Genomic DNA, 13807 nt, shown 5'->3' with positions numbered 1-13807 from the left:
GTAGTAAATGTTTCTATTTTAACAACAGATATTGTAGAAGATAATTACTGTAGTAAATGTTTCTATTTTAACAACAGATTTTATTGTCCATGCCCGGCATCTCAAGATGGTTAAGACACTCGATTCGTAATCTGAGAGTCACGGGTTTGAATTTCGACCACACAAATCATGCCAACCTTTTCAGCCGTAGAGACGTTATAATGTTACGGTCAATTCCACTATTCTTAGGTAAAAGAGTAACACAATAGTGGTTAGTAATGCCTTTTCTCTAGTTTTACAAATTAGAATCGTCTAGGGAAGATCGTGTAGCTTTGTGCAAAATTCAAACCAACTTTATTTTCCAGAATTATCACGTGTGATAATAATGCGCGGAAGAAAAATTCCTCAGAACTTAATAATAGTTATTAAACACAATTAGACAAATAGAGATTCAGGGGCTGATTCGTTTTTCACATTAGGAACAGTAACAAGATTGGAGGAAGAAGAATCTTCACATAATGTTTCTGTGATAAATGAGTCCCCAGAGGATGAACTGGACAATAATTTAAACTCGACAATCAAGAATTCCGCAGCTGAGATGTCTTCAGGAGCCGAACTGATAGAACCTACGTCAGTAGCCATCGAAAATGGTATTTGAGATGTAAATACCTATTCGGGCAGTCTTCACTCTCAGGGGTTTCTCAAATTGCCAAGTCACCGACTGTTTGTCGTCGTTGCATCTGGGTCTTCGTTTTCTGCTTGTGTATTGGATTTTGCATCTATCATAGCATCAGCTACGTGACGTCATATTTGGAGTACCCCGTCATTGTCAATTTGGACGTGGAGAACAATTTGGAGTTGGAGTTTCCTGCTGTCACTGTGTGCAACCTGAACGGGTAAGTTGAAAAGAAACGATCTATAAGACTTTGAGATATCTTTTAATGAGTAAAATACTTATTGTAAAAGTTAAAAGAATCACAGAGTCAGTTTCCATTATAGAGCACTAGATGTTATATAATTCATAAACCCGTAGCTTAGTGAACGGAGCAAACAAAACTGTATTAGTAACATACAGTACAGTGAACTTAACTAACAAACCTGTATAAGCAACCAGTAATACAGTGAATGTAGCCAATAAACCTGTGTTAGTTTAATGTGGTTTATGATCAATGATGACGTTGTTCGCTCCTTTACATAAAAAAATTTTCTCAACCCAAACCAGCCGTTTTACATATATAATATAGCATATGGATTGTTGAAGGAACTCCAATTTATTTATTGTACTGTTTGTTGTTAGTGAACTAGATCGGCTGTTGGTCAAAAATATTTCTTTGTTTAAGCGCAAAGGTGCAAAATGGGCTACTTACTGTGGGGATCAAATCCAGGATTTTAACATTATTATATGGATCATGTACATTAATCACTACATATATTATTTTCAGAAAGTCTACGTTTGATATGATCTTGTCGTCATCAATGTTGTTGAACAAGCAGAACGAGTCAGAGTTTCCAGAACCTTCACAGGAAACAGTCCAGAGCAACTCAGGTTCGAGACGTGTAAGTGAATCCACATGTTTTGGTATCTGTCTTTGTCTGTGTTAATCACAAATGTAATTTTACTTCGGACGTTTGACCTTCCTGGAATTTCAAAAGACACTGGGATGTTTTCGGTAAAGTTTGAAAAAAACTGACCAATATAAATTAGTTCCTTAAACATACGTTTTAATACGATAACAATAATACGTTTACCTAGATCTGTACAGTAGGTGAAAATCATTGTAGATGGTATGCATAATCACAGTTTGTGTGTGTTTTAAGAACGTTTGTGAGATACGCTGTGGAACGTTACATAAGCACAGTTTTTATACTTATTAATATGGGACGACCATTCGTGGTTTCTGTCCCGTTGCCCCGCTATACTGTAACCAGTAGAGGAATGGTGGTTAAATACAATCGTTCGGTCAGACAAGAATATTTCATGGTTTAAAGCTACTGATGGCCACGCATATAACCCTTGTGAACTTTAAAAGGATGTTCTGAAACAAACAGACTAATATACCTTTCTCATCATCAGTACCTAATACGTTCAGGTGTTTTGACGATGAACTGAAATTTTAATCTACAACTTGAAAGATACTTTGTAAGCACATGGGTTAAATGACCAAGTTAGAAAACCCCCTGGTGCCTGGGTAGAGAGAAAAGCTAGCAATAAACAAGTAACATACGCCACCACAAGTTTTATCCAGTTCTTTTAACTGAGTAACAAGACTAGCTGCCACTTTAAAAACGCATTCATATTTAAAATTGTGTGATCTTACCATGTTTCAAACCCCAGGTTCTTACAACATGGTATGTTGACCATTGAGCCACGACAGACTTTTTAACAGAGAATCTCGTCCACGTGCTTTTGTTCGATCAATATTACAGGCCTGCGAATTTAAACTTCATTAAAGTTGTTTTGTTTTAATAACGGATTTTCCTTTATTCAACTACGTAGATTTTTAAAATAATATCCTTGTTTTTTTTTCTATCATGTAAGGATTTTTTCTACAAATAGAGAAGAAATAAAACTTACTTGAATCAAATTATTATTTCGTTTACCACAATGAACATTTGTTATTATTTTGTTTATTAACAAAAATATAAACAAACGAAAGAAAGGGGAAAACATTGATGTTAAACAAATATCTTTTAAAACATTTTAAAAACATTGATGTTAAACAAATATCTTTCTTCATTTATTCTGAATTTTGTACGAACTCCACATCTTCTGGTCTAGAAGTACGCGTTGTGGTTTTTCTTTTATATATTGTGTCCGGAACGTCTCGTTTAAATGACTAATAGCAATTAGCCATCATGCTAATGTTTCACCTTTCCGGTTACCTCCTCTCCATCTCCCTGATGCTTTCATCAAACCTTCCCTTTGTTCTTCACTGATGGCACTAAAGAAATATTAATGTCAAAGTGCATCCTTAAACAAATTCTGTGACCTGTTAACCGTTTATATACTAAGGGTGTGTTTCTGTTGGGTTGTAAAACGACCAATGAGACTTTCACTTGGCGATTTATCTAAAGAAACCTGTTTGGTTTATTTCAAATTTCACGCAAAGGTACACGAGGGCTATCTGCGTTAGTCATCCCTAATTTAGCAGTGTAAGACTAGAGGGAAGGCAGCTCGTCATCACCATTCTCCACCAATTCCGAGACTACTCTTTTACCAACGAATACTAGGATTGGTCGTAACATCATAACATCCCCACGGCTGAAAGGGCGAACATATTGGTGCGACGGGGATTCGAACCTGCAACCCTCGAGTTACGAGTCGAGTGTCTTAACCACCTGGCCAAAGAAATGTGTACGTAGCCAGTGGTTGTCAATATTTTAAGCATAATAAAATACGACGCAATTTCAATGAAAATGACTCACTTACGGAACAATACATGTTATGATAATAAAAATTTATAAGTGACAGAGAAAAATGGATGTGATTTTCGGATTCAGCGTACAGGAAATATCATAATACGTGTAAACCTGTCAAAAGAATAAAACCATCACAAGCCTGTGTATTTAATAAAAATACACATTATTTAAGCATTTCGATTATATTTAGAGACAGTTTTAATAAAAGTTTAGGTGATTAATCTATTGTAAGTAGCAATTAACGTAAGTGAGCAAAACAATGCCACTCATATTTATCCATTGTTAGTTGAACCATTACCATGATATTATCCACTGAAAATATTACAAACGTGCATTTATTTTACAGGGTTTGCGTCAAAGTTGGACCTTTTCAAAGTAAGTTACTTGAAACGTTTGTGGTTTTTCTAATATGAACAGACTTGGATATATTTAATTACTTTTAATGTTTTAGATATTAAAAGCTCTACGTGTTCGCTATGCTTCTTTATTTAATATTTATCATAATCCTTGCATCATAGTACGTATCGCCATCTATGTCATACTTCTGTCATAACTCAATATTCTGTTTTGATGAGTTCATATGATAACGTGCGCTTCTTGTTGATTCAAGAATTTCACTAAATTTCAGACTATTGGGTAATTTTATGATAAGCATGAACCTGTTGATATTTCTTGTCAATAACACTCGAGTGTTCGTGGAAAATCAACTAGTTGAAAGTTCCTACTTTAACTACGGAAACAGTTTGATGTGTTATTCGATGAAAAAAAAACACAAGAGGGCTTTCTGCAAAGAAAATGGCTGTACATATATCTGTGTAATATATAGTAAGAATGCATATTATATTTCTATTTCAAATAATATATAAAGGTTGTGACGATTTGGATAAAAACTATGAAAGAAAATCCATCTATATGTATGGCTACATAAATATGAGTAAATTATTTCGGTAGATAATCAATTTTCATATACATTAACCTGTAGACTGCCAAGTATTTCAGCTGCTACAATACAACTCTAATGCTTCTTCATTTTGTAACTTTTTTGTAACGTTATTGTGGATCGAAAGTGAAATAATTTGTAAGTAGGTCAAATGCATGTATGGTTCTGAAATCTAGCGTTGAAGTTTGGCATTATTGAGAACGAATTAACTATTCCGTGGCACTGTGTTACCGATTGGCTTGGACGAATTATCTCGTTTACGGCACTGAACAGGTTAATGTGAAATAATTGAAATGTTCATTTCAGCTTTTCTCCTTACGTTTTGTTATCTTCGAATTCTAAGTTTAACAGGTTGTCAGGTTAAATTAGCGTCTCAACTAAAACTTTTGAGAAATTATATTAAAAGATGCAACAAATTATAAGACTCGTGAGTAATTACATATGTATACAAACATTTACGTTTTGGTTGTATTTAATTAAAATTTTGGACGCTAATATTTGGTTATTGCACTGAAATAAAAGTTCATCGTTTTAGTGAGAACTTCGCCAAACTTCGTGTGTTCTACAAAACGTTAGATCACATAATCTACAGGCAGCAGCCTAAGTATCAGGTAAAACTATTTGTTCAAATTTTTTGATTTTTTTTTCTAACGAAAACAACCAGAATATTTCTGTAACTCATTAGTTTCGGGTGTTTAATAACAAGCGAAACATGAAATTATATTTATACGACTTGGTCTTACGCTACACATGATGAATTAAAAATCTCAATATTGTACGTGATATATTGATTAATTAGAAATCTCAATATTGTATGTGACATTTGATCAGTTACAAATGTCAATATTGTATGTGATATATTGATGAATTACAAATGTTTATAATGTACGTAACATTTGATCATTTACAAATGTCACTAAAATATGACATATGATGAATTACAGTGTCAATATCGTATGTAACATGTTACAAATGTCAATAAAGCAAACATTTTGTTTCAGAGTAATGAAATCTTTAGCAACCTTGGTGGACAACAGGGACTATGGCCCGGGATCTCCTTAGTGGCCTGGTTCGAGGCTATAGAGACCATCTACCTGTTGATTGGATATGTTATTTCTAAATGACAAATCCAGAAACAAAAAGCACAAGATGTTTCTCGTAGTTAATAATAAGTGAAAATAACTATTAACCTTTTATTAATAGTTTTCACGAAAATCCTGTTTGCACATGATGTGATCAATGTTGTTAGTTATCGTTATTATAAATATGGTTTATCCTCATTTTTAAATAATGATTTATTCCATCAGAGTCAAAACTAATTTTAGAAGCTAGCACTATATGTTCAGTATCATAGGAACGGTCCTAGATTGTTTTGACATAATATCTTGCTAGAGAGCGCTATCAGCAGCAACTGTCTAAAAAACAAAAACGTTTGACACTGTTGTGTAACTAAACAGAAATACTGAACACTGCACATTTACTGTACCTTTATCAGATTATATGAAATAATAAATAAAAGTAGTTTTGGAATTAACCTAATAAATGTAGCTGTTACATATTTTTATAAATATGTTTAGTTATACATTTTGGTCCATGTGTACAGTAAATACTATGTTTGCAGCAATATTTAGCAACTGTTAATAAATATTATATAAAATGTATATCATAGTTGTATCAAAAAAGCTTATTTAAATGTTACTAAATATTATATAAAATGTATATCATAGTTGTATTTTAAAAGCTTACTTAAATGTTACTAAATATTATATAAAATGTATATCATAGTTGTATTTTAAAAAGCTTACTTAACTGTTACTAAATATTACATAAAATGTATATCATAGTTGTATCTTAAAAAGCTTACTTAACTGTTACTAAATATTACATAAAATGTATATCATAGTTGTATTTTAAAAAGCTTACTTAACTGTTACTAAATATTACATAAAATGTATATCATAGTTGTATTTTAAAAAGCTTACTTAACTCTTACTAAATATTATATAAAATGTATATCATAGTTGTATTATAAAAAGCTTACTAAACTGTTACTAAATATTATATAAAATGTATATCATAGTTGTATTTTAAAAAGCTTACTTAACTGTTTCTAAATATTACATAAAATGTATATCAAAGTTGTATTTTAAAAAGCTTACTTAACTGTTACTAAATATTATATAAAATGTATATCATAGTTGTATTTTAAAAAGCTTACTTAACTGTTACTAAATATTACATAAAATGTATATCAAAGTTGTATTTTAAAAAACTTACTTAACTCTTACTAAATATTATATAAAATGTATATCATAGTTGTATTATAAAAAGCTTACTAAACTGTTACTAAATATTATATAAAATGTATATCAATGTTGTATGTTAAAAAGCTTACTTAACTGTTACTAAATATTATATAAAATGTATATCATAGTTGTATTTTAAAAAGCTTACTTAACTGTTACTAAATATTATATAAAATGTATATCATAGTTGTATTTTAAAAGCTTACTTAAACTGTTACTAAATATTATATAAAATGTATATCATAGTTGTATTTTAAAAAGCTTACTTAACTGTTACTAAGTAGTATATAAAAGGGTATATTATAGTTGCATTTTAAAAAGCTTACTTGAATGTTAGTAAATGGTATATAAAATGTATATCATAGTTGTATTTTAAAAAGCTTACTTAACTCTTACTAAATATTACATAAAATGTATATCATAGTTGTATTTTAAAAAGCTTACTTAACTCTTACTAAATATTATATAAAATGTATATCATAGTTGTATTTTAAAAAGCTTACTTAACTGTTACTAAATATTATATAAAGGGTATATTATAGTTGTATTTTAAAAAAGCTTACTTGAATGTTAGTAAATGGTATATAAAATGTATATCATAGTTGTATATTTAAAAAAGCTTACTTAACTCTTACTACATATTACATAAAATGTATATCATAGTTGTATTTTAAAAGCTTACTTAACTCTTACTAAATATTATATAAAATGTATATCATAGTTGTATTATAAAAAAGCTTACTAAACTGTTACTAAATATTATATAAAATGTATATCATAGTTGTATTTTAAAAAGGTTACTTAACTGTTACTGAATATTATATAAAATGAATATCATAGTTGTATTTTAAAAAGCTTACTTAACTCTTACTAAATATTATATAAAATGTATATCATAGTTGTATTTATAATGTGACGATCAATCGTTGGTAAAAGAGTAGTCCAAGAGTTGGTGGTGGGTGGTGATGACTAGCTGCCTTCCCTCTAGTCTTACACTCCTAAATTAGGGACGGCTAGCACAGATAGCCCTCGAGTAGCTTTGTGCGAAATTCAAAAACAAACAACAATGGTTTATACTTTTCCAAACTTCGCAACTGAAAAACGACATTTATTTGTGGACAACCTGATATAATAAGTTTATTCGTAGGATATAAAAGTAACTGATAGGATGAAAAATACTAACAGTTATAACACAATTATTCCTTGGCTATAAAATAATTAATAGTTATAATAGTGGTTCTCGTAAGACGATAAAGACTATAATCATGATGTACTAAAACACGTAGGTCCAAGAAGTCTTGATAAAACTGAAATAGAAACCCTTGTAATCCTAGTGCTTTTGAAAGGTGTACCATTCATCTTCAGTAGCAATCTGGGAATGCCCAGTATAATTGATGAAGTGATATATAAAGATTTAGTTCAGTAACATCATAGAAACATATTGGATTACCAAGCTAAACACTGTTCAACGTTTCTGAATTAATCTTGATCCAGGAATCAGTGATCTCCGGACATTAGTTTCATTTCTCAGCAAAATAACTTTATTCTTCACTTACTTTTTAATGAAATAATTCTTGTTTTTATATTGATTTGTATAAACATATCTTTATTAATCACTCACTCCAGGTGTTATCTATACTTGATTTATATAAACATATCTTTATTAATCACTCTCCAGGTGCTACCTATACTTTATTTATATAAACATATCTTGATTTATATAAACATATCTTTATTAATCACTCTCCAAGATTTATATAAACATATCTTCAATTTCACTGATTTTATCAACATTATTGGTCTTCGGTTTCACTGACGGTTTGCACAGTGTTGTTGTTCAATCTCACTCTGTATGAATAGTGTTGGTCTTCACCTTCAATGACTGTTTCAGCAGTGTCGGTCTTCACTTTCACTGTATGTTTCAACAGTTAGTATTTTTTAATTTCAGCGTCAGTTTTAGCAGTGTTGGTTTTCAGTTTCAATCTCTGTTTTTGAACAGTGTTGGTCTATAGTTTGACTGTTTGTTTTAACAGTGTAGATCTTCAAATTCACTATCTCTATCGACACTATTGTGTGACACTCCAGAGTAAGTGTGTTAAATGGGTTTTGGTTTTCTATGTCTCATGTTCCATCTTTGTACAGAAAGTATTCTACTAAGAACCACCCAACAATAACATGTCACATGTTGATATGTGAATCACAGTGTTATTAATTCATAACATGTTAATGTAGAATATCCTGTTTGTTGTCAACATTATTCACACCTGTTCTATTGCTATTTAAAAGTTAATGTTGAACTTTGACTTCATCCTCTATTTCAAACTCAGCGCGAAAAGTGAAGCCGTCATAAACAGGAGACAGAAATGAACGGACGGACAGACACCACTGTTCACGATGTATATAAAACAAGTAGTAAATAATGTTCTATGTCCAATCACATTCAAATATTGTCTGAAGCTACTTTCAAAGCCGGCCTTAATTGGTTGTTGTGCAGATCCATTCTGTAATATCATACAAGAGAAAATAAAAGATTGTTGTCAGTAAACCACTAAGAAATTTGTACAAAAACGAGACATGAGTAATTAGTATGTGAAGAAATGAAAATTAATTAACAAATATAATCACAGGATTTCGAATTAGTAGTTAAAAAACAATAGGTAGATTGTGTACTGGAGAAACTCGTCAGTTTACATGTTAACAAACATGAAAGTCTGAATGAAAGTCTTGGTGTAAATTCTTCTTTGTGACGTGCACTGAATGAATGTTACAAAACTAAAGAATCTAAAATATTTCTGAGTAAAACTGTTAGTATACATTTATAATTATGTTATACTTAAAGTTTAAAATTTGATCCGTGGGTGGTGCACCCAACATCTGAAAGGTGCTCCCAAATCGGAGTAGGATAAAAAAAAAGCGGTTAGACAGATATATTAAAAAAAACAAAAGCACAGAGTAATACAGTGATAGATAATTACTTTTTATAACTCACAAGTTATGTTATTGTCCCAGATTAGTTTTAACACCATACCATACTCATGGGATTTTTCTTGACTAACAACATCCGAATTTATCTTTATTCATGACATGTACATATTTCACGAGTGAAGACGGTGAAGCCTGTTGTATAAAAAAACCGAACGTGATTTTGAATCATTGAAATCATTAGAACTAAATAAATTTTGAAAACACAAACAAGTCTGAAGACATGTGGACGAACATACTGTGGAAAATCTAAATTTTGTGTTGTTGAAAACAAATTAATAAAATGTTATTGTTCTGGAGAGTGGGGAAATTTTATTTTTAAGCTTAAGGTACTTTTGCTAAATGCTACTAAGCTTTTCATAATAAAGCTTTAACAGCTTTTACTTTTTGGAAGGAAAGACATTCACTGAACTTTATAAGTAAAATTTGGACAAACATTATGATAGTAGTATGGTTACAGTAATATTAAGAAAATGTTTAGTACAAAATATTATCTCAATATATTGTTTGCTTCAGAGCGAAACCTTTTGTTGTGTCTAATGCATCGAACTGAAAACAGAGTTTGAGCTTTAAGTCTGTAAACTAACACTACCTCACTGGACACTACAAGCACATTAGAAACTAACATAATCCTACTGATATGATCATAGTAGCGATAATGAAGTGTTTAATAGATATAATCACAGCAAAATATTGGCACAAAATTAACAATCATTCACTAAGTATTAAACACTAGCTAAACAGGAGAGATTAATCTTGAAGATGTCACTAGTATGGACTTAGATCTTACTCTTAACTTCATAATCATTGCTGTCTAATACTAAATATAGATTCATCTTGCAATTAGCTTTGCCTTTTCTTTTACCAAGAGAAAATAATGAAACTGAGATACCTCATTACAAAGGTAAGTATACCAAAATATAAATTTGATAGCAAAACAAAATGTATACAGAAGTACACCTGAACTAACTATATTCAAATTTTTTTTATTTATTTATTTTGGTAATATTTGGTTCTATCACTGATCCACTAAAGTTGATAATAGATAAAAGAATTTTCCAGTTATTGGTCATTTCTCGAAAAACAACTTTTACAGTATTTAGTAAATGTTCAAATCATTTATGAAGAAAGATGCCAAAATGTAAGTTCTCTAACCAAAAATTATTCTGAGATCTTCAAACAAGATAAAAATTAAACGTTCTCTTACTTCCTTATCTCTACATGCAGCAAAACACTACACTTTTCCTTTATATCCACTGATAGTAATCCAAATGGATTCAGTGTCATGGCTATTATCTTTTATATCCTCAAATCCAACAGGAAGTAACTCATATCTTACATATAAAGTAACTTCTCCTAGATTTTTTAATACTATATTTCAATTAAATAGCCAGCAACCCTGTATTTCAAAGAAATTTCTGTCATCAAAATCATCTACATTTAAACATATCTTAGTTATTCCCTTTATATCAAAATCTTATGTTCCTAACAGCACTCTAAAGTTATCAATTTTATTACTTGTACTTTTAGCATTACAATACTACAATTAAGCCTATTCTTGTAAGTTTCATACCAACTTTTTATGTTCAAGTTTTCTCAGCCTCTTATTATTTTTCCATTTAGTTTATCATGGCTCTCTTCATGTTTTAGTGACTCTTGTCTTTCTCTTACATCCGAGCTAACAGTCTTAACAGACAAACCAGTCCATATGCTATTTAAATGTAAACCACCCATTCCAAAGAGATCTCACTATACACTGAATTGATCCTTCAAGTTCAACCAATCAATCTGTTCATTTTTACATATCAGTATAAGCCTATCATTTGTCCTAGTGAATTACATATAATTTAATACCGACAGTTAATTCCGGGTAATACTCCTGAAGTTGTGAATTCCTTCTTTAAATAGCGGCCTGGCATGGCCAAGAGCGTAAGGCGTGTGACTCGTAATCCGAGGGTCGCGGGTTCGCGCCCGCATGGCGCTAAACATTCTCGCCCTTTCAGCCGTGGGGGTGTTATAATGTGACGGTCAATCCCACTATTCGTTGGTAAAAGAGTAGCCCAAGAGTTGGCGGTGGGTGGTGATGACTAGCTGCCTTCCCTCTAGTCTTACACTGCTAAATTAGGGACGGCTAGCACAGATAGCCTTTGAGTAGCTTTGTGCGAAATTCCAAAAAAAACAATCTTTAAATATCTTTAACCCTTCTATATATTAATTACCTCTCTTTGCTACCTTTACCTACATCATTAACCCATACATATACCACAAAACTACATTTTGCTATTCCTCTTTATTCTCCGTTCGTTAGTTGTATCTTTCATCTATGTTCTAATGTAACATCATAATTTCATTCTTTTCTTCCTAAATTCACAAACTACCCGCTACATACGCTGAAATCTGTTGCTAAACCCTTTATAGTGAAATAGGTTCGTTAGAAATAAATTCACTACCTTTAGCTCTAATAGTGTTTTTCTAACGTTCTGAAAGCTATTGTTCAGGTAGGGTAACGTTTAACAAGGTTATTTGTAAAATTTATATTGAACCGTAATATTACATTTACGAAGACAACTATCGTGTATGGCACGATGAGAACTCGATCTCGATTGTTGCCCCATCTAGTGTTAAATATATCATAAATAAACTTGAATTGCAGGAGTTTAAAATATGCGTTTGTTTGTTTGTTTGTTTTGGAATTTCGCACAAAGCTACTCGAAATATGCGTTCAATTATAATTTATATTGTTTGTTTATTTTTTAATTTCGTACAAAGCTACTCGAGGGCTATCTGTGCTAGCCGTCCCTAATTTAGCAGTGTAAGACTAGAAGGAAGGCAACTAGTCATCACCACCCACCTCCAACTCTTGGGCTACTCTTTTACCAATGAATAGTGGGATTGACCGTAACATTATAACACCCCCACGGCTGAGAGGGCAAGCATGTTTGACGCGACCGGGATGCGAACCCGCGACCCTCAGGTTACGAGTCGCACACCTTAAACGCTTGGCCATATAATTTATAACTAGATTTATATTATTAAATTTTTTAACGCTTAAACCCGTATCTTGGAGTAAGGTAACTTTTATGTATAAATTACATACTGGATTAAAGATAACTTCTCCTTTACTTTTATGGATAAACAAAAAAATGAAATCAAATCAAATTTTTTTCTCTTTTTCAATATTTCGGCGCACTAATTGCTAATGCATATACAAGGTGTACTATTTTTGTAAGCTTTCTTATAAAATTGAGCAAAAATCACGATATATGATATACTAATTTAATAAATTTTCACTATCTTAAATTATGTGATATGGTATAAGGCACAGGATTTTTGTATGTTAGTTACGATGAGTATCGCGATATTATGTATTAATACACGCGTAAGTCTTCGCGAGTTTAGGGTAAGTATCACATTATTTTATGTACTTTTACAAATATTCATGAATTTAATGAGTGTCATGGTACTATGTGAATCATTTTGTAACTTTTTGAGTATTTAAATTGAGTGTTGCGATATTAGATAGCTTCATTTTTATATAAATCTTTACGTATTTCGGATGAGTTAACGCGATATGAAGTGTAACACTTCTGTATTTCTATTGTATGTCATGTCATACCCTACCATTTCCCGCTGGTACAGCGATAAGTCTACGGATTTACAACGCTAACATCAGGGATTCGATTCCCGCGATCGACTAAACTAATAACCTTATTGGGCTGTGCTATAATAAAACACACACAGACTACTAATCTTATATTTTAAAAGAAAATATATCTAAAATATAAATATAATCGATATAGCACTATAATGGGTCTATTCTCCTTTTTTTAGGTTGCTTTCCCAAGCAGCACCGTTCAGCCGCGAATTGACGAAACTACCATAAATTAGTCAGAAGAAATAGTGAAACAAATAATATGGCACCACCTTTTTCCAAAACTTAATTCTCGGTGATAGTATCTCAGAAATATCGCAAGGTAAAGGATATAAATGGCTGTTTTCCTATTAACGTTTTGTTTTTCATTCTACATCGTATTAATGGTCGATTATACTTCAAATAAATATAGGGAATATCATATTACTGCGTGACATTTATTTTGCGCTGTCTCTCATACCTTTATGTGAATTAGATTTATTTATCTCTGGATATGCCCAAACATATGTATAGGATTTGTGTGTGGCA

General features: G+C 31.3%; 1 protein-coding gene across 2 annotated transcripts; it reads left to right on the top strand.

Annotated features, from left to right (window-relative positions):
• Positions 1 to 487: 487 nt before the first annotated feature.
• On the top strand, positions 488 to 13602 carry LOC143243325 (FMRFamide-activated amiloride-sensitive sodium channel-like). 2 transcript variants are annotated; one of them, XM_076487169.1, is made up of 5 exons: positions 488 to 875; positions 1422 to 1536; positions 3746 to 3774; positions 4875 to 4950; positions 13459 to 13602. In XM_076487169.1, the coding sequence occupies exons 2-5, from the start codon at positions 1438 to 1440 to the stop codon at positions 13513 to 13515; spliced, it is 261 nt and encodes an 86-aa protein (XP_076343284.1). In that variant the 5' UTR covers positions 488 to 875; positions 1422 to 1437; the 3' UTR covers positions 13516 to 13602. The 2 variants fall into 2 exon arrangements, with proteins under 2 accessions (XP_076343284.1, XP_076343283.1); XM_076487168.1 differs by lacking the exon at positions 13459 to 13602 and adding an exon at positions 5341 to 5659.
• The last annotated feature ends 205 nt before the right edge of the window (positions 13603 to 13807 follow it).

Source organism: Tachypleus tridentatus, unplaced genomic scaffold (genome assembly GCF_004210375.1).
Source record: "Tachypleus tridentatus isolate NWPU-2018 unplaced genomic scaffold, ASM421037v1 Hic_cluster_2, whole genome shotgun sequence".
Classification (NCBI taxonomy): Eukaryota; Metazoa; Arthropoda; class Merostomata; order Xiphosura; family Limulidae; genus Tachypleus; species Tachypleus tridentatus.
Note: the sequence above shows the minus strand (reverse complement) of the source record. Positions and strands in the feature narration are given on the sequence as shown.

Coding starts and splice junctions, on each gene's coding strand:
- LOC143243325 (XM_076487168.1), top strand. CDS start 1,438: ATGATCTTGTCGTCATCAATGTTGTTGAACAAGCAGAACGAGTCAGAG. Junction 1,537..3,745: donor GCAACTCAGGTTCGAGACGT/GTAAGTGAATCC, acceptor TTTATTTTACAG/GGTTTGCGTCAAAGTTGGAC. Junction 4,951..5,340: donor GGCAGCAGCCTAAGTATCAG/GTAAAACTATTT, acceptor ATTTTGTTTCAG/AGTAATGAAATCTTTAGCAA.